General features: G+C 51.8%; 4 protein-coding genes across 4 annotated transcripts; 1 reads left to right on the top strand and 3 right to left on the bottom strand.

Annotated features, from left to right (window-relative positions):
- Positions 1–54: 54 nt before the first annotated feature.
- CTRU02_202377 (translation initiation factor eif-2b alpha) lies at positions 55–1299 on the top strand (the record flags this gene model as incomplete). The annotated part of the gene is made up of 3 exons (XM_070204030.1): positions 55–120; positions 252–1130; positions 1198–1299. The coding sequence occupies 3 exons, from the start codon at positions 55–57 to the stop codon at positions 1297–1299; spliced, it is 1047 nt and encodes a 348-aa protein (XP_070062612.1).
- Positions 1300–2912: 1613 nt separating this feature from the next.
- CTRU02_202376 (DUF323 domain protein) lies at positions 2913–6463 on the bottom strand (the record flags this gene model as incomplete). The annotated part of the gene is made up of 12 exons (XM_036719785.2): positions 2913–2982; positions 3038–3119; positions 3174–3430; positions 3485–3918; positions 3968–4043; positions 4096–4789; positions 5092–5378; positions 5428–5474; positions 5576–5679; positions 5737–5975; positions 6036–6154; positions 6227–6463. The coding sequence occupies 12 exons, from the start codon at positions 6461–6463 to the stop codon at positions 2913–2915; spliced, it is 2646 nt and encodes an 881-aa protein (XP_036588487.2).
- Positions 6464–10278: 3815 nt separating this feature from the next.
- CTRU02_202375 (extracellular serine carboxypeptidase 1) lies at positions 10279–11877 on the bottom strand (the record flags this gene model as incomplete). The annotated part of the gene is made up of 2 exons (XM_036719784.1): positions 10279–11450; positions 11505–11877. The coding sequence occupies 2 exons, from the start codon at positions 11875–11877 to the stop codon at positions 10279–10281; spliced, it is 1545 nt and encodes a 514-aa protein (XP_036588486.1).
- A 2191-nt stretch (positions 11878–14068) lies between these two features.
- Positions 14069–16444, bottom strand: CTRU02_202374 (C6 transcription factor; the record flags this gene model as incomplete). The annotated part of the gene is made up of 1 exon (XM_036719782.1): positions 14069–16444. The coding sequence occupies one exon, from the start codon at positions 16442–16444 to the stop codon at positions 14069–14071; it is 2376 nt and encodes a 791-aa protein (XP_036588485.1).
- Between the last annotated feature and the right edge of the window lie 2989 nt (positions 16445–19433).

Here is a 19433-nt window from a genome sequence, read left to right as displayed (position 1 = left end):
TGCGCAGCGTCTCGCCCAGCTTCCGCAGTGAATCTTTCTTCCCCCACAGTCACCATGGCCACCGGCGACGTCGCGCGTACGGTTTCTTCCCCGTCGATTTCGCCCCCTCAAAAAATACGAGGAAGCTAATGATGAGGATTAACAGCAGCTGGCGATAAGCCCCAATCCGACCTCCCTGTCCGCAACAAGAAATCCGACGATGGCTTCGAGTGCGACTGCCCCACCATACTTCATCTGCCCGAAGTCTTCCGCTAACACTTCTTAGCATCGTCGCAACATATCACTCCCTCCTCCAAGATGCCGATTTGACGAAACCCGTCGCCGCCATTGAGGCCCTCATTACCCTCCTCAACGCCTCTGGCACGACGACAGTCTACGAAACCCTGGACCTGGTCAAACGCCACTCCAACACCCTCCATGCCTCCGTCAACAACCCCGTTCCTCTCCAGGCCGGCACCGACCTCTTCCTTCAATATCTCGTCTCATCTCTTAAGCAGCAGGACTCTGGCTCGGACGACAACTCCCCCCACCAGTCCTTCGAGGCAGTCCGCACCCATCTGCTTCGTAACGGTCGCCTCTTCGCATCACGCGCTATCGCCGCCCGTGACCGCATCGCCGACGCCGGATGGCGCTTCGTCCGTGACGGAAAGGTTGTACTCACCCACGGTGCTTCCCGCGCGGTGTCAAACCTCCTCTTCAAGGCGGCGGATCAGTTCGGCGGTGGTGCCAACGGCGGTGGAGTAAGGTTCAAGGTTGTCTACGTCCGAGACGAGCACCGCATCGCCGAGTCGGACCGTGTAGTGAAGGAACTGCGCGACAAGGGTATTCCCGTTGCTGAGATTGCCGAGCCGGCCGTTGCGCACGTGTTGGGTCTGCTGCGACAGGTTCACATGGTCTTCGTCGGCGCCGAGGCCGTCACACAGAACGGCGGCATCATCTCGCGAATGGGTACCTACCAGATCGCCAAGCTGGCCAAGGAGGCTGGCTTGCCTTTCTACGTTGCTGCTGAGTCGCACAAATTTGTGCGCAAGTTCCCTCTCGACCAAAGGGATCTGGGATTCCAGCAAAAGGTCTTGGATTTCCGGACTGAAGGCGTGAGCGTGCAGCCTGAAGATGCGGTAGACTACACTGTGAGTAACTCCCATGTCTCCCTGTCAAGTCACGAAGTAACTTTAAGCTGACTACTTGATGCGACAGCCCCCCGATCTCATCTCCAACCTCGTGACAGAAAACGGCGTCAAACTGCCCAGCTACGTGTTTGAGCAGCTTCTCGACATCTACGGCAGTTTGAACGGTTGAGTCAAGTAGACAGTCCCATCTCTAGCGCCGCAAAAGTGTCGGTCCCGGGGCTTTTGTGGTGGAGGAAGACGTAGGAAGTGTAGCGTATGATAAATGGTGGCCTGCTCCCGTCGCGGACGCAAAATAGGTTCCGCCTCGGCAGGATGACCGGCCGTATTGTGGAGACAAAAAATGACGGCTCGTAAGCTGTGTGGGGCGGCCGACGTTCCCGGAAGCCCACCGGTCGGAAAACACACCACGGGGCGGCTTTGGACGGCTTGGGAAAGTATACACAACTACGCAAGTGGATGGAACCGTGGGAGAAAGAAAGAAGAAAAAAAAAAAGGGTACTTGTAGAGTACTTGCTACCTGGACTGAGCTGCATGTAGAGAGCGATCATACCTTTTTTTTTTTTTTTTTCATGCCGCTACAACGCCCCTATCCAGGCAATCTTTTTTCTGTTTTTATCGATCGGCAGGACCTGCCCGCCCCCAAGTTACATTATAGATTTTGTCAAAACGAAACAGTCATCGCTCACATTGATACCATGCCATGTCACCGTCGTCTGCATACGGCTAGCAAAACTCCGAGAATTCCTACGCGTCCAGGAAGCAATATAAATTATGCAACACCGCACGCTAATGCCATGCGAGAACGCGGGGGTAGAGGAGGAGGAGGAGGAAGAGGAGGAGGAGGTGGGAAGCCAGAAATCCATTAGACGGGAATGACGGGAACATATCGTGAGCCCAGCTCTCCAAAAAAAAAAAAAACCCCCCACATCAAACAGGAACCCATACCCCGCCGAAGGTGTTGACGTCACAGGCACATGCAAGTAAGACGCTGTACGACACTTTTTTTTTTTTCCGCGCGTCGCTACGCGTTCATGGGGACGGACGGGGAGGGGGAGTAGGGAGGGGGGTAAAGAGTGCGGGTTTTCTCGTTTGCATCCGTGACGCTGACGATGCAGGGGGATCGCTGACTTTGCCCTTTGCTCCTTCGCTCTTGTGTTGTGTGCCGACAGCTTGATGTTACTTACATCTGGAGAAGATGCTCCTATACTAGACAGACGGATATTCGCCAAGTGAGTCCACATCATGTTGGCTATCGATAGATTGGGCATGAGAACCTTAGGACACCTTGGGGGGGGGGGGGGGGGGGGGGGGGGGGGGGGGGGAAGCTCGCACACACACACACTACACTACGTCTGACAGTGACCCTTTCTACGATAGCTCAAGAAAGACATGTTTCGTTTTTAACATATATCATATTTGAAGGAGAGTGTAGACAGGATTCTCTCATCAGACCACATCATGGTCTAGACCGCCCCCAAATAGTGACATCTTCCCCCCCACCGCCTCACACACGCTTGTAAAAGAGTGAAACTTGGAGAAGTTTACGAGATTAGAAAGTTCAGACCTAAATCCTCATTGGTGTCTTCCAGAGCTTTCACCAAGACATGAAACATCCAAACTTTGTTGAAGCACGAAGAAGAAGAAGAACGGGCAAAGAACGAAGTTGAGTCGTTCTTGGGGCAAAGCCAGGTGTTGAATCAGCAGGCCGAGTTTGAACAAGAGATTAAAACATAGTAATGATACAACAGTCCAGTACAGCAAGTTAAAAAAAAGGTTCGAGTCTCAGTTGATATCCCTCACAAGTCTGGCGCCAGCCCAGGCGAAAGGGTAGTTGCGCTGATACCAGTTGACGCTGCGGTTTGTTAGCATGCTGTTCGCCCCATGCTTCGGGTGTGTTGAGGACTTACAATGATCGTCGACCAGCAACCAGCGGGTGTGTAGCCCATGAGCCACCGAGGACAATGTTGTGCTTGCCATCAAAGAAATCGGCTATCAACAGGTCAGTAAGTCCGGATATTCTCTGCATTCACAAAAGGATCGTACCGGTGTACTGAGGGTACAGAGGCATGGGCTCGAAGCCTTCATGTCGAGCAAGGGGCGAGCTGGTCCACTCCCAGACGCCACCAAGCTCACCTTGTCCCGCAAGACGGTTGCCATTAGCCGTCACGGGAACGGGTTGCCAATGTTGAAATCCAACATTGGCGCCGTCGAGGTCCGTGAAGAGCTCAGAACGAGTCTTCTCGGCCTCAAGGGAAGCGGGCTTTGGTGGGGTCTCCTCGACGCCGTCGTTGGAGAGGTGTCTGTTACGAATTAGTAAGAAGACAGCAAGTTAGCATGCTAGTTGATACACTTACCCATTGACAGCTGGGACCGTTCGTCCAAGTGTACGCTCGGCCTCCATCTTCTTCAAGTTGTGGACATACGTGTAGATGCTCCGAGCTTCCTCGAAACTCGGCATCCGGCCACCCATCCAGGCGGCGCAATCGGACAGCTCGTCGTAAGATGCAAAGATTGGCCAGTCCAGAGCATACTTGAGCGGGATCAAGCCGTAGACTGTCCGGACAGCAATGCCTTCAAGGAAAGACTCAGGGAGAGCACTTTCTCCATTTTGATGGCCATTAACACCATTGGTTACGCCATTGGTATGTCCGTTGGTGTGCCCATTTGTGTGCCCATTAGTGAGGCCATTCGTCTGGCCGTTGGTGTTGGAGTCAGAATCGGCGGAGTGGACATCGGCCCATGAGGCAGGCACTTTTTCGATGTGATTCTCAAACATGAATTGCGCGTACTACATAGGTTAGCATACAGTTGTGCCACTTCATGTGAAAATAGCTTACCTCCTCGTTTGTAATAGGTCGGCCCTTTGCCTGGAAGGCATGTACCTGAGTCTTCCGCGATGGTTTCTCATTATCCCTTGGTCCCGTCAGTGGGAATTCCAAACGCTTTTGTTGGCATGTACACTTACCAACCAAAGTATGCGTTGACGCCAGCATCAAGCTCAGGCTCATCCATGCCGATTTTGATGGTTTGAGCAGGAACATCATGCCATTCATTGGCCACTCTGGCCTGACGAGCCTTTTCTGCCAGGCGCTTAAAGTCTGGTCGCTCAACACCAGGGGGTGGGAGAGTCTTGTCGCTTTGAAGCATCATGTAGAGGAGAGTCTCCATGTGCATGATTTCGTGCTCGAACCCGACCCAAATACCCTGCGCAACAGGTCTGGGAATCTTGTCGATGCCATTCTCGTAAATACTCTGGAGTCGCGAGCGCACCCTCTGTTGGTACGCAATAATTTCTTCAGCGGGGGGCCATTCGTCCGGAATTTCAGAGTGAGAGTGGCACTTCTCAGGGTTATCGACGTCGGGATCAATGCCTCTCTCAAACATTGGCTGGAAGTACGCCGGCTCAGTAGCAGGCTTTTTGGTTGTCTTGGTCAGCTGGATGTCCAAGAAGGCAGGAATGTGGCCAAGGTAGAAAATGCAGGCATTCCGAAGCTTGATCGGCTTGTCAAGCAATTCCTCTTTAGGGAGCATCTCCTGTGTGACGCTGTCCCAGGCCGTCCATAAAGCTTCCCAGTCGCTCAAGGAGGGACAAGGGGAGGCAGCGTAGAGATCCGGTAGCAAACTGAAAGGCATTTTTCTTTTTCTAATCATATGAAGACCTGTTCAATGTCAGCCTGAGAAACAGCTCGCTTGGAAGCAATAAAAAGTCTAGGAAAGGCCGTCTTCTTGTAAATGATGCCCCCTCAGAAAGGTGGTACCCAGTAGTCCGTCATATGATTATTCTGGGACCAGTCGCATCGACTATCTTACGATCTGGACGCTGCACTTCAACCTTTTGGGTAATTGGCTCCACGTTGCCGACAGACGCGGGGGAGGCTTATGGGCTGCAGGACGTTGCGTAAAGGGTGGCAGCCAGAAATCCCGAGTTCCTGAGCTTGTACGTAGAAAATGGTCCACTCACCATGCTCGTCGCCCTTGGTCCAGCGATCAGTCTCGATCAAGCCTGCCATGTTCCACAAATTCTCGGCTCCCTTCTGGGAGTACTTTAAGCTTTGCTCGACTTGGATTCGCTCGTGCTGCTTGACGAGGGTGCCCATAACGTATGTGTCTCTGACTGGAGAGTAAAAGGCTTGATGGCGGCCGCCTTCGTCGTCATAAACGTATTCGCCGATAACCTCCCAGTCCTTCAGCTTGAAGGCTTCTTCTCCAAGAATCTCATTGGCATTGACAAGACCATTGAGAATAAACCTGGCCAGGTTAGATGATATGATTCATGCATATTCTAGAGCTGACCTACTCATGAGTGATACCCTTCTTATCTGCAGATAGAACTGTCAGTGCTTCCTTCACATTTGCGTTTTGGGGCAATTACCATTGTAAGCGTGACTATGGAGCGTTAGCTATGATAACAATCAGCAGAGCAATCGAACTTACTAAACCTTGGCCGGATCACTACATCCATCCAGCCCAATCAACATCGTATCTGACGGCGTAAGTACGTCGCTGAAGTGCTTCAGAAAGGCAGCTGCGTCGTAGCGTTCGAAATTGCCTTGGAACAAATGTCAGAGTTTGATTGAACTAAAGGCTTAAAACGAAGACCACGAACCAATGCTCGACCCCAGGCTCACGATGCACTTGGTACGAGTCAAGTTTGAAGGCTTTTTCAACCATTCTCGGCCGTCATCGTAAGTGCCCAGAAGACCGTGGCATTGGACATGGCGAAAATCTGGCAGCTGCGCCAAGGTGCGCTCCAGTTCTTCCTGAGAAAGGTCAAGGGCGTAGTAATCAACATTCTTCCCGGCATCTTCGAAGGCCTGCAACAAGATACCAATTTTGCGTAGATTGCTTGCAGAGAGGTCAGAATCATCCCAGAAGAGTCATCATTTTAGAAGGGGGACAACACACCCACTCCCCAACTCAATGACCATGGACCCCGATGAGATGTTTTGAGCAATCTCTTTCGAAGAGTTCTGAAGCACTTCGATCTCGTTGTTGGTCAGGTAGTACTCTTCCAAATATGTAATCTAAAAAAAAAAAATTGTTAGTGTCGATCACGCAAGAGGTGGCTGCGCTGATGAGTGGCCCAAAACACTCACATCCTCGAATAGTTGCAGGCCCCGTTCGTTGTAGAGAAGCAAGGTAGGGAGCCTCCGGGGTCCGTTAGTGGGGTTCCACATGGAAATGATGTCGTCCTTCAAGTTTGTTTCAACCGCAACCCGTCGGATATCAATGATGTCGACGCCATGTTTGCCGACTGACTTGGCCAGCTTCTGCTTAGCCGCCTTGAGGTCAGCTTGGGGGAAGCTGTCCTGAGAAACAGCAATTGAACCCATTGTGACAGGTACTCGGGGTATGTGAAAGACAATCGCTGAGAATTCAAATACAGACCAGTTTACAATAGAGTGGAACAAAGCTCAAGGTTATAAGATTGGTGTTGAAGTAGCATGTGCAAAACGGCATGTGCTCAGGACGAGAAGAACGGACGGGTACCTACAGTTTATAGCCACCACGACAAAGGTACCTGGGTCCCCCAGGCCGGCGGAGGGACCGGCAAGCACACGGCGAGACACGTTGGTGTTGCCATGCTAGCGATAGGGTAGGCCCGAGAAGTGTACCATGCGTTCTATGTGGATGCCGACATGGAACCGGTGACTCGGTGGTCCATAGGCCGTCGTTCCAGTTTACAGTGTAAGCAAGTTGATGGAGCAGCGATGCATTTCGGGAATATTGGGTCACCAAGCTGGAGCAGCTGTACAAAGAGAGTACTGGGTTGCAAAGATCGGATCGAGTGAAACAGTCACGGGGTTTAGCTGACTTCGGAAGTACCTTCCAAGTAGATCGGTTCAGTGTGTCTGTGCCAGACAAAACAATTCTCTTTTGTCATAACGTGCAGATATAGAGAGGAGTGTGACAGCTTCATCCTGGACAGAGAGTGGGAGAGGTTCGCCGTCGAACAAATCAGCGGACGTCATCTGAGCCGTATCCCACGCCCCACCATGGGTCGGCCACACTACTACGCAGTGCTACTACTGGAGCTTGACGCGGATCGCCGGATTAGATATAGTTTTCATGTACCTGGAATGTTGGAAACGGCCGCTGAGGCGCCCTTGTCAGCAGCAACATGGGATTCTAATCGAAGGTATTCGTTAACGTGCTGGTCTGAGGTTTGTGCAGTTGGGGGTGGGTATCAGGAAGGGTGGGCGGGTTTGTTGCCGTGCTTGCGAGGCTCATGGACGATGACAGTCAAGCGCGAAAGTTCGCCAGAGAACCTGGTACAGAGAGCTTGGTAGCGAATTCACGACCGCATCAGTGCAGCTTCCCAAAAGGGACCCAAGGAAAGTTTGCAGAATTTTTCCGCCCCCAAAGAAAAACCATGTGTGGCGTTCAGGCCATCCCGATGCGCATGGTTGCTACATTTGACGTGTTAAAACTGGTAGGAATCAGCATCAAGCTGAAGACTTCGTGGTACCCCCATGGAGGTGTTCTTTAGGGCGGAGACAAGGGAAAGCTGACTGCAGAATTAGGCTGGTTGCCAGCTATGCTGCACCATCAGCTGCTCATAGCTCCCACACAGCTCTCAGAAAGCTCCCTCCTCGAAATAGGTGCGAATGGCGGCCAAGGTAAGATGCTTCTAGGTGGTCTGGGCTCCTTGATCGGCGAGAAGCCAGCAATCCTGGCTCAAACTAGCTGCAGGCCTCCCCGAAGCTTGCGGGGTTCAAGCCAAGCATTTAGGAGGGGCACCGAAAGGTTTTCCGACAATTAATCGATACTTCTTGGTCAAATCCAGCCCACTGGATGACCAATGCTTCCATCACAACGGGTCATTGTGCGTGTGGGTGAGAGGATATCGACGTCATGCTTTCGCGTAGTAGGCATCTTCGCAGAAAAGGCGTTGAGGTACCCGAGGCACTCGCCCAGCCAACACTGATTCCATGCCAGGGCGGGGTAGACCAGGTACTATACTAATTGAGTTACCATCAATTCGTAACGATTGGCCGAGAGCCCTGTTACTAACAGTAGTCATGACGAGTCCGTAAGGCGGCAGTCAGGGCGTCAAGCGGCAGGTGAACCAGAGCGCGATTTATGCATGACATTCGGGGTACGAGGAAGCGTTTGCATTGGTGCTTGCTAGCATGCATTTTCCTTTCGTCCTACCAAACCCTGCTAGACTTTCTGGTCGAAACCGGCCATGAAAGGATTTGCTTATTGCCGCGTTTCCGACGTTTTTTTTTTTTTTTTTTTTTTTTGAGAATGATCTGAGAATGTCGAATGAATAGTAATTCATCGGCTTTTGGCGAACACTTGACGCTAAGCCGTGATTTGCCGGGCAGTCAAAAGTCTCATGCAGTCACTCGGGGTGTGTCTAAGAGGGGTTCGGTAAGTTCGGTGAGGCTCGGTCAACTGTTTGCGGTGAGCGGATTGGCAAGTATCAATGTTTATCTTTACTTGATAGATGGATGGACGCGGTATGGCATTATCCATCTCCAGTCCATTGATTGTTCCTTGCATAAGGCCACAGACGGGACGATTCCCGTGACATCAGGCGTGGCCATCCATCCCAGCCATCAACGCTTATCGCTTGTCTCTAAAGATCGCCCATCCCGGGGAAAAGCGGTAGGGTGCTCTGGCCTCGGAGCCGGTCGGAAATAGATAAGGCTTTTCCATAATTACTTTCAACGATGTCTGGCGTTCTTCTTGGCGAGCACCATCAAGGGTGAAGAAGTCAGGTGGTTTTCGCGTCCATTGTTCTTCTCACAACATCGAGCATTGAAGAAAAAGACAGCTGCCGTGAGTCTACTGATTGATGTATAGGGCGATGAAGGATATGAATGAGAATGGAGAAGGGAAAAGTTGTGTCATATTCTTTATCTGTGCCTGCCAAACTGGGACTGACAGGTAGGTAAGTGCAGACCGCAGCGGGGTATCAGCGGGGGGGCAGGTGTCCGGCGACAGACGTGCCTTCCTCCTTGTGAGCACTCGGATATCGAACTGGAAGGTGTGGCTGTACTTGCTATCATCACATTTAGGTTGTCTGACAAAGCCTGTCACTATTTCGTGTACTTGCAAAACATATTGACAACAATCGTCCACGTCCGTGGTCGGTGAAAACCTTCAGGATAGTTGTCAATCATCATTACCGACTACTCATTTGAAATAAGAGGATATAGAAGTCAGAGGTAGCACTTGGATACGAAAAAGTGATGGGATATAGGATGTAATTATTTTCATGTTTTACTTCACATATTCAAATATGCTCTCAAACGGCGTAAAGGTCTTCAGTTTTCAGCCCAGCATAGATAACGATAACTTACGACGCAATGCCTGCTAACAAATCGCTCTGTGACGGGGTTGAAACATGTATGCCAAACTAACATAACGTGCCATCATATCTACTCCCGAGCCGTCAATGTCAACTTCAGGGCTATACTGTGCATACTAGCATAATGCCAGCTCCCTCCCAATAGGCAGATACAATATCAAATCCACTGTAGGGTTTGGCTTAAACAACAGCACAGCTAGGAAAACTAAAGTTTAAGAAAATGAAGATCTGTTGGAATGTTAACCTCGACTTGTTATGACTGCCTTGAATTTTCAATGTATTGGCATTTCCCACCAATCTTCCAGGCCAAGAGTGGAAGCCGAGCTTGCCCGAGGATTGGGATGCCCAAATAAGTAAGTGGGAAAATTGATTATCTTTGAACAGAGTCATCAGGCTCACCAGTAGTAGCCAATGCCCACGAGGTTACTGATACATGCCAAACTAAAGCGAATTAAAATCCAACAATCCTTATTTGTGACTCTTCTTGATATGCCAAAGTAAACTTTTTACTTGCAGAATTCCCTAAATTATTCCGGTAGACGCTTTCCATGAACCTCACACAAGGACCTGTTCCCTCAGTTGTTAAAGTGAAATCGCAACACTGGATGAAGTGAACAACTACTTATACTTCTCATTGACCGTGTTTCTCGAAAAAGATCTTGCTAACCGATTCATAACATCGTCCCTGCTGGCCCTGCAGGATATCCCTGGGTATCTATCCCCATAACCACAGTGCCCTCAAACTGGACATATCCAAAACACCAAACAGAACGCCGCCAATGCCAACTCATCAGATCATAAATACCCGATAAAAGCATCAAGAATCCTTTACGTCTTCTTCGGCTTCCAGTTCTTGAGCCACTTCTCCATGATCTGCACCTGCTTCTGCGTCACCGTCGCAACCTCCCTACTTACGCCGACGACAAAGTCCGGGACATGACCCCCTCCCTTGATCACAAACCGGGGCGTGTTGTCCGTGCTTTTGGACGGACCGCCGGGACGGTAATCCGAGCTCATCGTCGCCGACTTCCACGGGTCGAACTCGCCGTCGACGAAGATGACATTCTGGAACGGCGCGTTCCACCCGCCCTTCGTCCAGTCGTTGAACTGGGTCGCAGTGAACCCTTCCGATATGGCGGGCTTGAACCCCCTGACCTCCGGGAAGTAAAGGTCGCACGTGCGCTGCTGATGGATCGGTCGGTAGTGTGACGAGACAATGTTGGTGCCGTCGGAATTGGGCGGCCCGACCTGCCACCACCCAAACGGCTCGTTGCAGAGCTGCCATTGCCAGCTGCGCTCGTCGGTCAGGAGGTTGGGGTTAAGCGCGTCCGTGTTGTAGTTCCAGTCGCATTGGCGCTTGAAGCACGGGTTCTTCCACTTTCCCTGCATGTAGCTGGTGTAGCCCTTCCACGCGGCCGTCAGACCGACGCCGGAGTTGACGCGGCTCTGATCGACTCTGCCATTGTTCGCGAATGTTTCGATATAGTTGCAGAATTTGAAGACCTCGTCTCGATCTTTCTGCCACTGCGCAATGGGCTGGGACAGAACATGTCCGAAATCGCCATTATCCCCTACCGACTCCAGGCCGAACTCCCTTTTCATCGCGGCAATTCTTGTCTTGTCGCCCCTGGTAAGCTCGGCGTCCACCTTCGCGATGACGAGCTTGATGTCGGCGGCACAGCCCCGGGGGAGGCCCTTCTCAATCGGAGTAAAGTATTGCCAAAAGTCTTCGATGGCCTGGACGACGGCGGAGCTGGCGTGGTGAGCGGCAAAGACGCCTGGGGTCATGACAGACTGCCACGCTGCAAGAGCACCGGGGTAGCTCCCGCCCATCAATACCCATGGCGATCTTTTTGCGTTGGCACCCCCGCTCTTATCGAAACCTAGCTTTGCCGTCTCTGCGAAGTACTTGTTGTCGTAGATGGACTGAGGTACGGTGTGGTACTGCAGAGTCTCGGCCGTCATAACCCGGAACGGCTGCGAAGCCCCGTAGTATCGATCTGTGAGGCTAACTATCAGCATAGGTATAGTTCCTTATTCAAAGACAAACGTACGCTCGAAAATAATCATTGCCCCCTGAAACTGTTCTGCGTAGTGGTAGAGCAGCGTGTTGTTCTCGAAAAAGCCCAAAACGTCGTCGGCCGTGGACTCGCCGCCGTTCAGCATGAAGACGGGATACCCCGGGCCGCCCCAATACCTGGCGTTGTACCAATACCGCTGCTTGAACGTGCCCTTTGAAGGGTTTGTATGGTCAATTAGCTGGTTGAATGTGCCATTCACCACCCCGGAGAAGTCGGCAAGTGCTCGGCGTTCGAGGCCGCCCATAGTCCTCCGGAAGAGGGACATGTGTGTTGGGTCATGAGGGGAGACGTCTGCCAGCGCAGTGCCCACAAGAGCCGCCGCGGAGGCAAGAAGTGATACCTTCATCTTGGGTAAAAGATTCAACAATAGAACCCAAATCCAATAAGGCAAGTGGTTCACTTTGTTTGAGATTCGACCAGATTGTAACGAAAGCTAATGAGGCTATTCAACACACACACCACAACAACACGAGACACCCCTCGATTATATACACTACAAGATATGTTTTAAGACTCTTTCACAGTCCGATATACTAGAACATCGACTAGAGCACCTCAAAGCAACCTTACCGTCAGCCGCAGCTCCTGTAACAGACCTTGAAAGGAGCAGAGCCTCGAACTAGACGGCCAACCTCTCCTCCTGACCGCCGTTGGGCTGACCCAGCCCAGCCATAACGAGATCTAACGGCAGCTATCATCTGTCTGTAGGGCTCGAACACTAAGAGACAAGGCCGGTTTGGTTTGCTCTCTCTAACACCACTGCGCCTCCACGAGGAGGCCAGCACAACTTAGCTTGCGTGGCCGGGTCCTAAAAAAGGCCCAGGACGATGGGGGACTTCCCAAAGGTTCGGGAACCAAGCCAACGCTAGGCGGTAACGATTAGCAGCTGATGTCGATTTTCAGGGTCCGGTGGAATAAGCTTAGCTCATTAGCGCCAAACCCTCCCCAGCCTTTTTCGAAATGGGAGAGAGCCTGGGATGAACAACAAAGTCCTCTTCTTTTTGTCCTGATCCATCTTGCTTCATCCCCCCTTTCCCGTCTTTTGTTCTTGCTTTTTTTTTTCTCTCTGTTTTTTCTTCTTTTCTTTCTGTATTCGGCCCCCCAAACATAATTGAGCGATACAGCAACCGACGGGCTACCGGGTAAAAGTCCCTTCTCCCCTTCAGGACGACCGCTGTTTTTCGCGCTTTACCCTCTGCCCACCCACGATGGATTCGGTGCATGCAAGCTAATGCCGAGCTGACCTATCGGGGGATGCTGATGTTCTATTTCGGGGGATTCGCGATGCCGCCGATTAGCGCGGCAAAGCACCGCAAGGCAGTTTTGTTTTTTCGTCCTTTTTCTTTTTTTTTTCCTTTTTCCCACTTCAATACCCCTTCTCTGGGTCCAGACGCATCTACTTTGCCCTGCCGCCGCCGCCTTATACTCTTACTAGTACTTGCGCTTTTGCTGCACCAAGCCTTGCTAGACCGGTACACGTTTCTCAAAACCATCATAGCTGGTGAAAATGGCTGATTAGTAAACATAGAGGCGGGTCTCTGCTCCCTTTTGGTGTTTTTCACATCCATGTCCGCATGACAAGGATAGTTCTACCATCCTCAAGGAAGCATGGATAATACATGATCCAAAATAAACAGAGAGTGTGCGATACACGTAGACGGACACGAGAGAGAGCATGTTTGGTTTACCCTTAGGACGATGCTAAACAACTCTCCACTTTCCCTTCATCGACGGGGAAAAAAAAGGAGCTAAGCAATAATTACCGTGTCATTCCCCGTTCAGATGCCAGTGCCCAATCAGCTTACTTGAGTGCCGCTTATCCAGCAAACATTGAGAGAATGGCGCATCAAAAAGGAAAGGATGTCTCGAAGAAGGGGGGAGAATATATGCTCCCTTCTTTCGTCACCCCTGATGACTCAGACACAGCTGGGGTAACATTCCAAGGAGCTCTAAGACAGCATTTCAGTCCCCCGGCGGCCCTTGCCGTCCTTTTCCATGTGACTGCCGGACCACGAGGGGACACCGTGATATTTCCGAAATTCTTCTACAGAGACCTTCATTCCAGCCTACTGGTTCAGCTAGGCCGGAAATGTCTCGTTCTGGACTCAGGCGCAGCCTTACTGTTGCGGGCTAAACTCGACATGCTGCCTGCAGAGCCGGTATGCCGAGGAATTTTATCATATTCGTAAGTCCACATATTAAATTGTGAGCGCTGGCCTTGAAAATGGTTATCAAAAGGTGGCACGGAGAGGCCTGCTTGCATCAATCATCTATCTCATCCTGAATTAGACACCCCTTACATCCCTCATAGTGATAGTTTCACTGGCGGAATCAGTCAAGGCGGGTGTTTGGTCGTAGCTTTTGACTTGTTATTCGAAAAGAGAATCACGCATTCACAATTCCCACCTAACCATCTCGTCAAAGCGACGCGTTGCAGCATGTCTCTCCCACACACCCTCTGAAAAAGAAAGAAAGAAAGAAAAAAGAAGCCTGCGGCAACCAATGCCGCCGATCGATTTTCCCGTCTCGACGTGTTTTTATGTAAAGTTCTCGCTGAACTGAGGTAATGGGTTGCCGCCAGCCATCTCTAGAAAGAACGCCGGCCCCAAATCTCCGATATTCTGCTCCCCAACCAATTGACCTGTGAACTCCTGAATATCTTCCAACGCAGTACCCAGTCGCTGTCCCTGATGCTGCTGAACATAAGACTCGATGCTGGCACAATCTCCGCTACCGCCTTCGGGGGTGTCCGCGGCCTCGTTTTTCGGGAGCCCGGGCCCTGGTGTGAATGCTTGTGTAGGCGAATGTTGAGAAATGCTGCTGCTATAATACCCATCCGGCCCAATTTGCACACCATGATGGCCAGAGTTGATGGCCGTGAAAGAAGACGGCGCTTGGCGGGAGTTTCTTATGCTGTCCACGCCGCTGGCGTTCATAGTAGAGTACTCAGTGCCCATGGATAAACTCCGTTCCAAAGTGCTGGCACGCGACCCATCCGAGGCGTCGTACCCAACAGATCGATCCTCGTCCATGATAATACCGTTGCTCGTGATTTTGTCGGCCTTCGCCCTCCATTCCTCGAGTCCTCCACCTCCCGACCCCAGTCGGATGCTCAAGGTCCCGTCAGCACTCCGTCTCCCGTTCCTCTGAGTGTAATCGGCGAAGACCTTGGTGAAATAATGATCCATGTCCTTAAAGTAGGTAACGTAGTTCGATGCCATGCTGAAATAAGGGGCAACTTTGTGCAGTGCATGGAAGGCGATCCCCGTGTTGCCCGTCCTTGTGAGGTCCGGTGTCGCTCCTGAAGCCCGCTCGTGGATCTCTTCCTCACTAACCATATGGTGTTCGGTATCCATCTGAGGATAATGCCGCGCATATATCCCCACAAAAGCGGCTTGCCAGATGGCAAATATCACGAGCGATGATTGAGGAAGTTTGTCGCGGCATGTTTTTACCAGGTCGATAATTTCACGACCGGCCTTGAAAACTTGCTCGGCACTTCGGTACCAAAAATCGCCGGGGACGGTAGTAGGATCAAAGGTCGGCTCGTCCAAAGGTCCCACGGGCTTCTCACACTTGATTGCAATAAAGGGTATGTATTCCCTGTGTAGCATGATCCTGCAGAGGGCGCCCAGCATGTGCAGTGACACGTACATGCTGTTGTCATGCTTCCAGAAATTCGAGCTAGACCAGGTAAACTCGTCGGGTAAATGTGCATAAAACGCTTCGATCTTTTCGTTCAACTTATAGAAAGTCGAATTTTCGTCCCAAGGCGGGCATACTTCTGTGTGGCGGCCACCAGCGAAGCTATATTTCGTAACATCTCCCCAAAAGTCGGCAAGCTGGACGAAGCGGCTAAGAACGCTGTCGTCAATAGGGCGCTCCATTTCTTGGCCAACCTGCCGGAGGAAACCGGTGTAGACGGCACGACCAAGGTCAAAGGCGTGTTCCGTACATGGTAACTGGATCTGCAAGTCGTCAGATCGTACCATCGAAACTCGCTCGGCTCCGCATGAAAGCAAGCGGTCCATTATCAAACAGCTAAACATGGTACGCCGTCTGATCTCCTGGTCTTTCCAAGACTCTGTGGGAAGCTGTGCCGACTTAATTGATCGATGTGGTCGAGAACCTCTTTTCCCACGGGGGGTCCTGTCTCCAAAACCCAGCTTCAGACCTTGAGCCATCCGAATGGCCACACCAACATACATCCACGCGGCCAAGCCGCCATTAGGCTGGCTCCATTTGTACAAACCGAGCATTAGAAAAGCCTGGACCCGAACCACAGAGGCCGAGGTCAACGCTGATTCAAGAGGCCCCAAAGCTGCTGTGAGAGCATTTGCAAAGTATTCAGACGCAGCTGACGGGTCGGGTCTTGGGTGAGCACCGCGAGATTTCGGGCCAGCGACCTTGTCGTATACCTGGTGTGCAACGTACTTGACGAGCTCTGGCTGAAACCTTGCTGTAAGTGCTAGAATGCCCAATAATACAAGATTGATATCTGCCGATGGCTTTTTTACCTCCTTGTCATGAATGACGCCCTTTAATGTGGGTAGATGAAGGAAAGGAAGTTCTGTAGCGAAGTGTAATTTGTAGACGTCAAAAAGTTGGTGCCATATATCCCCTGACAGATATGGCATCGAAAGGACCTCTTCGGCTTTCGCGGTTCCATCAAGCGGAAAAATATCCTCGAACTTCTTGATACGTTTCCGGTCATGTCCTGGTTCCTTTTCATGCTTTGGCAAGGTAGGCGGCTCTGGCCGCTTAGCAGGTAAAGGGGTGGGATCCGGGAATTCGCATTTATGCCCAGCCTTGATACATGTGTCGCATGGCGCCCCTGAGTTGTCGTTGTCACATTTGATCTTTGACTTTCTACAACGTAAGCATGCAATACTAGATCTCATTGGAGGCCGCATTGCTCGAGAGGGCCTCTTGCCGCTTGGGGCGCCCGCTAACGACGGCCTTGGCTCATCGTCATCGGGCGCAGCAGAAGAATGGCTAGACCTGGACCCGGGCCCGGACCCGGACAGCGGCTGCTTATCTGGAGGTTCTGCTACACCGGGTGGCACCGCTGTCCGCTCCGACGGCGAAAAGGTTTCCTGGAATCTTCTCTTTGGCGTTGTCTGTGCGGACGATGCTGTCTGGGAGTCATCGGCGTTCTCGGGAGAAAGGATAGACTCGATGCGATAAATGGCTGAAATCGTGACGGCTCTGGCCTGTTATAGGCCTGCGGAAAGAGGAAGGGGTGACAGATGATGGGACACAGAGGTCCAGACAAGATGAAAATGACTTTGTGCACCAACAACCACTGGCTCCTCTAATGGGAAACCCGCGTGGAGCCAGGATGGCTTGTGCTGGTGACAGAGTGGCTTGAGAGGAAGAGCAACAGGAAATGAAGAGGCGAATGACAAGTACCCAGATTGTCGAGATGAGGTAAACAGGGCAGGCCTCGAGTGTCACAGACGAGCAGGCAGTGGTTGTCAATAGCCTGCAGCCAACGGGTGCCTACTCCAAACGACACACCAAAGCTGTGCAGTAAGCCGAACGGCTGTTTTGTCGGTGGAAAGATCTGAGTGAGGGGAGGTTGGCTGATGTGATGAGCCGAGAATGATGTAGGCTGTGAATGATGAATCTCGCAACCTGACAAAGGCGACTGGGAAACAGGCGCGCGCAAAAAAAGCGGAAAGACGCAATTCGCAAAGAATCAGGGAAGTGGGAGTGTGAATTTAATCGGGGGTGGGCAACCGGAAGAGCAATAAGCAATGAGGTGGTCTAAGGCTCTCGTTCCCACGACGTGGTGGCCGGGGCAGGGAGGGTGAAAAGGGTCGGACGGCTGTGGCCGTGCTGCTGGTGGCCCAATTTGATTGTGCTGGGCGTCACATTGTTGGTCCGCCTCTCCCTTGCTTGTTGTCTCTCTCTGGGTATATCTAGCTTTGTCTCTCTAGCCTCCCCCGTCATATCCTGTTCGCTAGCATCGCCCAGATCGGCAATGTCTGAAATAAGCCTGGACAGCTTGACACCTGCTCGCCGTCGGCGGGGGCACTGGCTCTATCAAAGCAATTTGATGAACCTAATTGATACAGTCCTACAGTAGAGTCGATTGGGCTAAGCCTGCCCTCTCCAGGAAAGGCGGCATGTTGTGAGGTACTGGTGTGTGTGGTATGTATGTGCTGCTTGGCCAGCCCCAAGCCCCATGTTTCTGATCAACCCCACGCACAGAAGGAATATGAGACGGATATTGGTGGGAGGGGTCGATGCATACCTGGTAGGCAGACGACCAGCAGCAGGCCAGGTCCAAGTCGAAGTAAGCAAGGATGCTGGAACAATACCTGGGTGGTGTTGACCGGGGATTTGACGAGCTTCCCCGTCCAAGATGGCAACTGTATACAATAGTGCGTATCCATGCAGTGAGGTACGCCACATGTGTATGTAGCTACGTATTCCAGGCGTCCCTGCTAGACGACACACAGCGCCCTGGCCGAAAACCTCGCCAGCTTGACTTGATGGTCGATGATAAGTACCGCGTGACCATCATTTGCGAAGTATTCCAAGACGAGGAAGGCGTTTCGTTGATTCAAGCGGTGCCATTCGCTCGTATCTTACTGTTATCCACCCGTTGCCTTTCTCGCAGATACATATTGGCCAGATGAACCACATGGGCCAGGTGAGACTTGACCAGGTAGCCCCGCTTGATGGATGGTTAGATACGTTGTACTCAATCCTAGCACATCGGTCTTTCTTTCGAGTTATTCCACAGCGGGAACGGCTACGGTGGGACGCCTGGAAGAGAAGAAATATGTAGCATGTCAGACATCGTCATTCAATATCAATGAACGAGTCTAAATACGATGTGGATGACCTTGAGACTGGCATTCCCGAAAGTCGGACAGCTAAGCCGTCCGATTAGCCGGTTATGCTGGACGGGGTCGGAGACTGCAGTCGGTGCCCGGGCCTTCAAGACCTCTTCCACGTTGCTCACTCTATGCCTCATGATCGGGCAGCAATCCCACTTTTATATCAGCGTTAGGATAGAAAGACCAGCCGATCATCGAAAGCTACCTCAGTCGCACCTTTCCTACCAAGACGCTGAGGTTGGTTCGATTTGCAGCCACAGCTACCTTAATGGGCTATTTGACGATCGATTTTCTAGCCGTCTAGGATGCAGGTGTCCGTGGTAGATCAGTCATCGATCATTTAGCGCCTGGAGGTGCTGGAGAGCGCGGGAGTGACCCGCCCTAAGTTGAGTCGGGTACTAAAATGGACAGGCCCGGGACGAGAGATAGAATGTCGGATCCGTGGCATTGCTGGACAGAATGGGCAATGGACTTAGCTGTGTGTCCGAGTGCTATGCCGAGCGTGGGCCGCGCCGCATCAGACGCAGAAGCATTCAAGGTGATGGATGCTGGGGTCAGCTTGGCATGGTGCTTGCTGATGCTGGAGGGAAGCTTATGGCAGTAAGTGGTCGTGTTCACGGGGGTCATGGGATGGCAGACTCTATGTTCCTGGGTCCTGCTCTCGCACTTCGGTCCGCGTTCCAGAATGCCCTGGCCGCGGGCTGGAATCGACCGATCTCTGGCTGCTTGAGGGGTAGGTTGACCCTCTGGAAGCAAGGATGCGGAGGCAGGGGCGGCAATGACTGGCCGATTTGCAGGGTGGCAGCGCTTGAGATGCAAAATACAAAGTGGATATTCCAGTTTGCAAGCCTGGTTGGCAAGTTGCACCAAAAAACGTTGATCATGAGCCAATCGAAGTGAAACCAAAAAGCAAGTAATCGGTAAATGCCATTCGGCACCTGTCCGCCGGCAGTTACCGAGCATATTCCAGAGGATTGATGGGTTTGATTCCGGAAGTATTTCGTCGAGAAGCAGCTTGCTGGACGTGAGCCTAGTTGTAGGAATTGAGTGT

This window comes from Colletotrichum truncatum, assembly GCF_014235925.2.
Source record: "Colletotrichum truncatum strain CMES1059 chromosome Unknown Contig_0001, whole genome shotgun sequence".
Taxonomy (NCBI): Eukaryota; Fungi; Ascomycota; class Sordariomycetes; order Glomerellales; family Glomerellaceae; genus Colletotrichum; species Colletotrichum truncatum.
This window is presented reverse-complemented; position numbering and strand designations above follow the sequence as displayed.